This window comes from Myxocyprinus asiaticus, chromosome 29 (assembly GCF_019703515.2).
Source record: "Myxocyprinus asiaticus isolate MX2 ecotype Aquarium Trade chromosome 29, UBuf_Myxa_2, whole genome shotgun sequence".
In the NCBI taxonomy this organism is placed as follows: Eukaryota; Metazoa; Chordata; class Actinopteri; order Cypriniformes; family Catostomidae; genus Myxocyprinus; species Myxocyprinus asiaticus.
This window is the reverse complement of record NC_059372.1, coordinates 39,288,466-39,299,160: the sequence shown is the minus strand read 5'-3', so window position 1 is coordinate 39,299,160 and position 10,695 is coordinate 39,288,466. Positions and strand designations below refer to the sequence as shown.

At 37.0% G+C, this 10,695-nt stretch overlaps 1 protein-coding gene across 2 annotated transcripts in view; it reads left to right on the top strand.

The window, feature by feature from the left end:
- Positions 1-201: 201 nt before the first annotated feature.
- Positions 202-10,695, top strand: part of LOC127420042 (histo-blood group ABO system transferase 2-like) — a 53,179-nt gene continuing 42,685 nt past the window's right edge. For both annotated transcript variants that reach the window (XM_051661987.1, XM_051661986.1), the window contains exon 1: positions 202-333. In XM_051661987.1, the coding sequence (XP_051517947.1) occupies positions 272-333 (62 nt within the window). In that variant the 5' untranslated portion in view covers positions 202-271. The remainder of the gene's footprint in view (positions 334-10,695) is intronic.

The window sequence follows — 10,695 nt, the reverse complement described above, 5'->3', positions numbered from 1 at the left end:
ACATAATGTCACGATAAATACCCATATACTTGAAAACCATGAACAAAACTATGCAAGATACAAGGAAGTGCGACACAGGCTACATTAAATAATGTTTTTATTTGTTTTATGCTAAATATGGATCCAATGGCAAACCAGTTTTTCCTGTTCTAATGTGTAGCCCCACCTTGTATGTATGAAACTGAATGTCTCTCTCACAACAGCAACAGCAACCCACTCCTTGCTCGATCTGACTCCTTCCTGCTTTGTGACACAAGAAATCCAGGAAAAAATGAAACTCGATCGGATTTTTATATTTTTCATTCTGTTATTGCTTGGCATCTTATTCTATTGGTATGTATATATTATTATTATGTTTTATATATATGTAGCTGGTATGCTCTTGTCTTGCTCTTCTTGATATGACAATAATGCAGGATTAATGTAAACTGTTAATTGAGTATCCCTAGAGGAACAGAGTTGGTAACCTACACTACACACTCCTCTAGAGCTTATGGTTGTGACACACACACACACACACACACACACACACACACACAAAATATAATAAAAATAAAAAAAAATATATATATATATATATATATATATATATATATAATTTTTTTTTAGTAGACATACAGTATATGGTAAATGTGTTTTATTGGTTTCAATATTATCAAGTCATTTTTATTTGTATAGTGTTTTTCACAACACACATCGTTTCAAAACAGCTTTACAGGAAATCACACCTTAAAAATAAATAAATAAATAAATGAAACTGTAATGTCTATAAAGTCTTAGGCATCATTGTGTAGTTTGATTAAATATGATTGTAAAATGTGTATAGAAATTAAATAATTAAATAATAATTGTATTTAGATCCCCTGTGAGCAAGCTGAAGGCGACGTGGCAAGGAATAATACAAAACCTCACTGTGGGGGCGAGTTTCCCTCCGGCTAAACAACATGAATATAATGCCAACATTAGTTATTTATGTGTAGTACAAGTAATGGTTTAAAATTAGTAAATTAAGCATTAAGGTCCAGTGTTTAAAAAAATAAAAAATAAAAATACATATATATTTTTATGAACTTTAAGATTAATGACTATTGTCTTTGAAGTCCATCCTGAATTAAGTGCATAAGTTTACACAGATGCATTGTCCTTTGTTAGTTGACTGATGAAAGCTTTTGACAAGGGCCTAGAGGAGTACATAAAGTAAAAATATATACAGTTGTGCTCAAAAGTTTGCATACCCTTGGAGAATTGGTAATATATGTACCATTTTTAAAGAAAACATGTGTGAGCAGGCAAAACACATTTCTTTTATTTCTTATAGGATTCATATTCAACTGTAGGTTATAACAGATTGGCACAATCATAAAACAAAACATGGCAACAAAGAAAAAAAAAATGAAATGACCCCTGTTCAAAAGTCTGCATACCCTTAGTTCTTAATACTGTGTATTGCCCCCTTTAGCATCAATGACAGCGTGCAGTCTTTTGTAATAGTTGTCTATGAGGCCCCAAATTCTTGCAGGTAGTATAGCTGCCCATTCGTCTTGGCAAAATGCATCCAGGTCATGCAAAGTCTTTGGTCGTCTTGCATGAACCGCACGTATGAGTTCTCCCCAGAGTGGCTCGATGATATTAAGGTCAGGAGACTGTGATGGCCACTCCAGAACCTTCACCTTTTTCTGCTGTAACCACTGGAGGGTCAACTTGGCCTTGTGCTTAGGGTCATTGTCGTGCTGGAAAGTCCAAGAGCGTCCCATGTGCAGCTTTCGTGCAGAAGAATGCAAATTGTCTGCCAGTATTTTCTGATAACATGCTGCATTCATCTTGCCATCAATTCTCACAAGATTCCCCATGCCTTTAGAGCTCACACACCCCCAAAACACCAGTGAGCCACCACCATGCTTCACAGTGGGGATGGTATTCTTTTCACTATAGGCCTTGTTGACCCCTCTTCAAACATAGCACTTATGGTTGTGACCATAAAGCTCTATTTTGGTCTCGTCACTCCAAATTGCAGTGTGCCAGAAGCCGTGAGGCATGTCAAGGTGTTGTTGGGCATATTGTAACCGGGCTTTTGTGTGGCGTTGGCGCAGTAAAGACTTCTTTCTGGCAACTCGACCATGCAGCTCATATTTATTCAAGTATCATCATATTGTGCTCCTTGAAACAACCCCACCATCTTTTTCCAGAGCAGCCTGTATTTCTCCTGAGGTTACCTGTGGGTTTTTCTTTGTATCCCGAACAAATCTTCTGACAGTTGTGGCTGAATTCTTTCTTGGTCTACCTGACCTTGGCTTGGTATCAAGAGATCCCTGAATTTTCCACTTCTTAATAAGTGATTGAACAGTACTGACTGGCATTTTCAAGGTTTTGGATATCTTTTTATATCCTTCTATATATTACCTTGTTATGCAGGTCTTTTGACAGTTCTTTTCTGCTCCCCATGGCTCAGTATCTAGCCTGCTCAGTGCATCCACGTGAGAGCTAACAAACTCACTGACTATTTATACACAGACACCAATTGCAATTTAAAAAGCCACAGGTGTGGGAAATTAACCTTTAATTGCCATTTAAACCTGTGTGTGTCACCTTGTGTGTCTGTAACAAGGCCAAACATTCAAGGGTATGTAAACCCTTTTGATCAGGGCCATTTGGGTGATTTCTGTTACTATTATGATTTAAAAAGGAGCCAAACAACTATGTGATAATAAATGGCTTCATATGATCACTATCCTTAAATAAAATGATCAGAAATGATCAGTCATATTTTCAAAATCAATTCCAAAATTTCACAATTTCTGCCAGGGTATGCAAACTTTTGAGCACAACTGTATATATATATATATATATATATATATATATATATATATATACACACACACACACACACACACATTGTGGGACATATACAGGTGCATCTCGATAAATTAGAATGTCGTGGAAAAGTTCATTTATTTCAGTAATTCAACTCAAATTGTGAAACTCGTGTATTAAATAAGTTCAGTGCACACAGACTGAAGTAGTTTAAGTCTTTGGTTCTTTTAATTGTGATGATTTTGGCTCACATTTAACAAAAACCCACCAATTCACTATCTCAAAAAATTAGAATACATCATAAGACCAATAAAAAAAAAATTTTTAGTGAATTGTTGGCCTTCTGGAAAGTATGTTCATTTACTGTATATGTACTCAATACTGCTGAGGTGGTATGGAAGCCCAGGTTTCTTTGACAGTGGCCTTCAGCTCATCTGCATTTTTTGCTCTCTTGTTTCTCATTTTTCTCTTGACAATACCCCATAGATTCTCTATGGGGTTCAGGTCTGGTGAGTTTGCTGGCCAGTCAAGCACACCAACACCATGGTCATTTAACCAACTTTTGGTGCTTTTGGCAGTGTGGGCAGGTGCCAAATCCTGCTGGAAAATGAAATCAGCATCTTTAAAAAGCTGGTCAGCAGAAGGAAGCATGAAGTGCTCCAAAATGTCTTGGTAAACGGGTGCAGTGACTTTGGTTTTCAAAAAACACAATGGACCAACACCAGCAGATGACATTGCACCCCAAATCATCACAGACTGTGGAAACTTAACACTGGACTTCAAGCAACTTGGGCTATGAGCTTCTCCACCCTTCCTCCAGACTCTAGGACCTTGGTTTCCAAATGAAATACAAAACTTGCTTTCATCTGAAAAGAGGACTTTGGAACACTGGGCAACAGTCCAGTTCTTTTTCTCCTTAGCCGAGTTAAGACGCCTCTGACATTGTCTGTGGTTCAGGAGTGGCTTAACAAGAGAAATACGACAACTGTAGCCAAATTCCTTGACATGTCTGTGTGTGGTGGCTCTTGATGCCTTGACCCCAGCCTCAGTCCATTCCTTGTGAAGTTCACCCAAATTCTTGAATCGATTTTGCTTGACAGTCATAAGGCTGCGGTTCTCTTGGTTGGTTGTGCATCTTTTTCTTCCACACTTTTTCCTCAACTTTCTGTTAACATGCTTGGATACAGCACTCTGTGAACAGCCAGCTTCTTTGGCAATGAATGTTTGTGGCTTACCCTCCTTGTGAAGGGTGTCAATGATTGTCTTCTGGACAACTGTCAGATCAGCAGTCTTCCCCATGACTCTGTAGCCTAGTGAACCAAACTGAGAGACCATTTTGAAGGCTCAGGAAACCTTTGCAGGTGTTTTGAGTTGATTAGCTGATTGGCATGTCACCATATTCTAATTTTTTGAGATAGTGAATTGGTGGGTTTTTGTTAAATGTGAGCCAAAATCATCACAATTAAAAGAACCAAAGACTTAAACTACTTCAGTCTGTGTGCATTGAATTTATTTAATACACGAGTTTCACAATTTGAGCTGAATTACTGAAATAAATGAACTTTTCCACATGAGTATAATGCACAGGACTAAAAGTTTAGTTTTATTTTATTATGTTTTTTTTCCACTCTGTAACTCATGCTCTACAAACAGGTCTGATAAGAATGCTGCATATCAGCTTGTTGGGATACAGTCACCAATAGGGTACCGAAACTATCGAACACATCATGCCGCCTTCACGTGCGATTATGTTGATTGAAACACACGTGTCATCCTTTTGTCAAATACTTCAGTTAAACAAGTTAATTAAAACAGATTCTCAATTTGTATAATTACAATACTTAATTAGGCTATATTATCCTAAAATAGAATTTTAAGAAATGAATCAGCTACATTACAAATGAAAACCAGAGGAATTCTTACTTTCGTTTATATTTTTGCTCAATTTCCTGGTACATTCCAGAATTAGAGGATATTCTCTGTACTGCCTATAAATTCTATAAGAAAAGATGCTCAGAATACTGAAAAATGTACTTGTGTACAATGAAGTTTTCATAAAACAAAATACAAATATATTTCAAATATTAATTAAAACTCAAAGCACACCCTCTGAAATACCTATTTTCTCTTGTCCCATCTTGTTGATGACCAAACTGCATGTCAGACAAAAAACATTTTAATTCATACTTTATAAATTTGCAGATTTGCATTTAGTTGTGTCCCACATCTTGTGCTCAACCCTGTTACCGAAACCTGTCTGGTTTGATAAAGTAGAAAAACAACTGGTCACATGACAAACAGAAAATGAAAGGGAGCATTCACCCAAAAATGTAAATTATTTTATCAGTTACCCACCCTCATGTCATACCAAATGTGTATCATTGTCTTTCTTCAGCTGAACACAAAGATTTTTAGAAGAATATTTCAGCTCTGTAGGTCCATGCAATGCAAGTAAATTTTGGTCAGGACTTTGAAGCTGCAAAATCAATTCATAAAACTCCAGTGGTTAAATCTATATCTTTAGAAGTGATATTGTAACATTTCTGCAGGCTGAAGACAGGATGAAGACAAGACAAAGTGTAGAACCCAAATTTTTATTACAGTGCTTATATTCAAAACAAAACAAACAGAAATGACTTGACTAAATTATAAACCTGGACTTAATTCAGAAACAGATAGACTGGACACAGACACAAAGTTACAACAAAACAGTACTCCCCAAGAAACTAATGCAATCGAGAGGGCTGGAATACACTGACAAGGGAAACACCTGACAACGACAACCAATCACAAGACTAAACTAATAACAAGATAACAAGACTACTAAACAGGGACCAATAACAGAACAGAACTGATAACAAGTTAACAAGACAATAAACCAATGAGAAGAAGATACATGAATATGTGGGAAACAGGATATCACATGACAAGACCAGGAATACACAGAACTAAACTAAAACACCATCTTAACACCGCCTTGCGACCTCAAGTGGCCATTAGGGCGGATGTCCCAATTGTAACAGATACAAGTGTGGGTGAGAAACAGATCAATATTGAAGTCTTTTTTTTTTTCTTTCTTTTTTTTTTTTTAACCATAAATCTCCACTTTCACTTTCAAATTCTTCTTCTTTTGTTTTTGGTGATTCACATTCTTTGTGCATATCGCCACCTACTGGGCAGGGAGGAAAATTTATGAAGAATTTAAATTAGATGTTTATATAAATATATAATTTTTATAATCAATATTATACCTGCATTAATGTACAATACAATTTTTAAAGATTATAGAGCAACTGGTGGAAATGGTCAAAGTTCTTTAGACTCAATTGCATGATTTATTGTTTCACTTGTCACTTGGTGGGACCGGGCCGTGATTCTGCACACCCGGCCCCTAATCAGGCTGATCAAGCCCGAGAGGGATAAGGCTGACCAGAGACGGCAGTTCGACAGAGAGAGAGAGAGTTACGGGCAGCTGCTTGACACCTGTGTGTGTTTGTCTTTTTGGTTCAATTTATTATTCAAATATTATTTATATTATCAAGCCGGTTCTCGCCTCCTCCTTCCCGGGTTTCGGCACAAGCGTAAGGGTAAAAGGGAAAGGAGGAGGCGAGAACCGGCTTGATAATATAAATAATATTTTAATAATAAACTGAACCAAAAAGACACACACAGATGTCGGGCAGCTGCCTGTAACTCTCTCTCTCTCTCCTGCTGCTGCTCCGTGTTGGCCTTTCCCTCTCTTTTTAAATATTAGTATTGTTTTAGTTGGGTATAATCACCATTATGGTGTATAAGTACCATGTTTTTTTTTTTTGTTTTTTTTTTGTTATTGTTGTTTCCCTCCCACTGTCCCCTCCCAGATCCAGGAAGTCAGGGATGACCTGCTGGCAAATATTATTATTTAAATGTTGGGCCTCATGTATTCAGATGACAAAGGCAGGCCTAACACAGTCGTAAAAACCTAACTCAAGCCCCCACATTCCAAGTCGTAAATTATACTGATAAAAATCGCACCAAAATCAAACAAAGGGATTCCAAAACAGACTACAAATCCCATGAAGCCTTGCTCACTAAAGGATCGAACTCTCAACTCCTATTGGATGAGGCACACAATAGAATGCACCTCAAACCATGACATCATCAGGAGTTGAAATACCTCTGAAATGCTTCCGGGATTTGCTTCCAGCAACTTTGTTCATCCTGTATAGACGCAGCTCATCGCTGCTCTCAGGTGCAACCTCGTGGCACAAGGAAGTAATGTCCGACTTGAAACTGTGACCATACAATCTCCATCTCGCTGGACGAGTTGAGATTACTCTGTGTTCAACCGAACACTCTAACGGATCCGAAGGAGACCGCCGAGCAATTCGCATCTTCATCCGTTTGCCTGCAGAAATGAAGAGATTAAAGATTTCTCTTCCATCTTCAATCAAGTCGACATTTCTGAGTTCTCCGCCAGCCCGCCGAGAATCAACAGCTGTACCGCCCGCCAACAGAGCGAGGAAACGGCCTCCTGTCATCACCCAAGCCTCAAGGAACCGGGTCGAAGTTAAAGGACGGAGGGACACACATTCTACCTGTGTCCTCGTGCGATTCAAGTAAGAGGTTTACGTCTGGGCAGAGATAGAATATTATAGTGTGTTATACTTGTGTTTCAAGGTTTTTGCTTGTACAGTTTACGGACCGCCATGTCTGGTCATTATTAATACTCAGGGTATTAATTATCACAAATTTGTTTTGCTGTATTGTGCTGTGCAATTTCGACATTGCGGGTGAGACAGGTAAACTGAGTTCATCCATTAAAGAGTCAAAGTACGCTGGACTGTTTACGAGCCGTCCACCGCGTCTCTGAGCGATGAACTAACAGCTGCTTTCTCTCCCACAATCGCAAAATCGGCTTTAGGGCCGTCACTTCTCTCTCTCTCTCGTACTATCCACACACACACACACACACACACACACACACACACACACACACACACACGCACGCGACCCCTCACAAACATTCTGGCACACATTTTTGGCTCCTAGATAGCTTAATGCTAAAGCCCAGCTTTGTCCCTAAGCTATTGTACAAGCGGATACACGCGGTAACTGGTAGACGCCATTGACTGGTTTCTCACCGCCCCCATTCGCGGTCATATTCCCTGGCCTGAAGTCTCGCGTTACATACTCTCCACGAGAGTCACGTCCGCCATTTTGTGCACGTCCCTCCTTACACACACACACACACACACACACACACACTGTCACACACACACCTTATGTGTTATAGGATTATTTTTATTTCCATATATAATCATATCACTGTTTAGTTTGTAGTTGTAAGTCGGAAGTTTATTGACTGCATTGTATTAATTATTAATTGATATTACTGCATAAATAAACTTTGTTTATATTACAAAGAGAAGTGTTTTGGTTTGTTTTGCATACGCCTGTGTCATGCTGACGGGATGTCAGTGCTCGGATTCAAACCTTCATTCATTGTTTTTTTTTCCCGAAAATTGATATTCTTCGGGTGTCGATTTTCCTAAGAAAACAATCTAATATTGAGACTGTTTTAATATCTGGTTATTAGTCCCTGATTCCAGGGTGGTGCCCCATCAATGTTAATCCTTATTAATATTCTATTGATTTTTGATTATTGATCATTATCTTTGATGATTGTTGAATTTGAATGATCAATAAGCTAGTGTTAATTTTAATTAATGTTTCATCGATGTTAACAATTAACGATTATCTTTGATAATTGTTGATTTAAAGGATTAAAAAAGCTAACATTGATTCTCATCAATGTTCTATTGATTTTAATAATTAATAATTATCTTTGATAATTATTAATTATTGCTAATAACCAAACTTGCTCCTAAACATAGCAAACTACATTGACTGGAGCCCCACTGGAGGTTTTAATGAGTTAGATTCAATTAATTAATTTAAATATTGATTAATAACTGAAGAAATAATTGTTAATTATTTCTGATAGTAACACTGATCTAAACAACCAGTAAAGCCCTACATAAATATTATTTATACTATCAAGCCGGTTCTCGCCTCCTCCTTTCCCTTTTACCCTTACAGTGCCAAAAACAAAAACCATCCAATGAGTGGCAGTTCTGTGGATGGAAACACGGCCAGACTGGTTCGAACTGACAAAGTCTACGGTAACTCAGATAACTGCTCTGTACAATTGTGGTGAGAAGAATAGCATATCAGAATGCTATTCTAAGTTGCGGGTTGGCACTGTTTTGGTGGCACGAGGGGGACCTATACAATATTAGGCAGGTGGTTTTAATGTTGTGGCTGATCGGTGTAAGTGTATTTACATGTGCATGAAAAAGATTTTAAAATTCACAAACAGCAATTAGGCCCATATACATATGCATGAAAGACAATTTTTCAACTCTTTAACAATATTGTTTTAATTAATAGTCTGTAAGTTGAATAATAATTAAATAAATTCACTGAATTTAGTAATCTTATAAAGTACATATTATGACTTCAGAATATATGTGAATTATTTAATTAAACTTAAATGAAGAGCATTAACTTAAAAAAATGTAGTAGGTCTAAACAAAATGAATATGTTTCAAACAAAACAGTGTGGTAAAAGGCAAAGCAGCTATTGTCTTTTGCATTAATTAAACTCATTTAATACGGAGCAAACTTAAACTTATTTCAATAATTTAAACCTTTTGTTTGAATTAAACTGATCAGGAATACTTTTTTTTTTTTTTAAAGTAAATTACTGTGCATTGGCCTTTGCTCATTTTCTCCTTTCACCACCTCTATCGGGAGCTTTTCGTGGTCATTGTGCAACTTGTCTTTCCACATCTTCATTCCATTAATTCTTGGTTTGGGAGTTTTTCTTTCCTGTACCTGTACATAGTAAATAGTACAAGTACAAGAAATTAATAATAAAAGCAACATAGTCAAACTGAATGTAGACTTAATTAAATCAAATATATTTTTTCTTCTGTTGCCAACACCTCCATGTTGTTTGATAAACTATTCACAATGCAGAGTCCAATAATTTAACAATAAGTGGCCGTATCCAACATTACATTAGTGAATAATATTGGTTAAAATGAACTAACAATGAACAGTACTTTTACAGCATTTATTCATCTTAGTTAATGTTAATTAAAACATACTGTATACTAATAAATTTGTAAACTTAAGTTAATGTACTATGAACTAACATGAACTAACAATTAACAAAAGATTAATAAATCCAGTAAAAATGTATTGTTATTTTAGAATCAGAATGAGCTTTATTGCCATGTTCTCATGCACACAAAGATTTTTTATTTTATTTTTTATTTTATTTTTTTAGTGATAGGAGAAACAAGTGCACACAGAACAATACAGTGAGACACAGAATATAAAACAAAGTAAGATTATAAATAGACATACAAATCATAGGACATATAACAGAATGGCGTATGTACATGTGCAAGTGGTAATGTAAGTGCAAGGTAGGGGTGTGTACTGTTATTGAATTAAATATGTAAATTTACATATGTACATGATATATTTACATTATTGCACTAGGGGGAGTCCTGAGGCAGTTTAATTGTTCATGAAGAAAATGGCCTGAGGTTAGAAACTGTTCTTGTGCCTGGATGTCCTGGCGCTTAGTGCTCTGTAGCACTGGCCAGAGGGCAACAGTTCAAAAAGGGAGTGGGCAGGGTAAGTGTGGGTCACCAATAATCCTCTAAGCAGTCCTGACTGTCCTTTGTAGTTTCCATCTGTCTGAATTGGTGGCTGAACTAAACCAGACAGTTATAGATGTACACAGGACAAACTCAATGACAGCCGAGTAGAACTGTATCAGCAGCTCCTGTGGCAGTTTGAACTTCCTCAGCTGGCGAAGGAAGTACA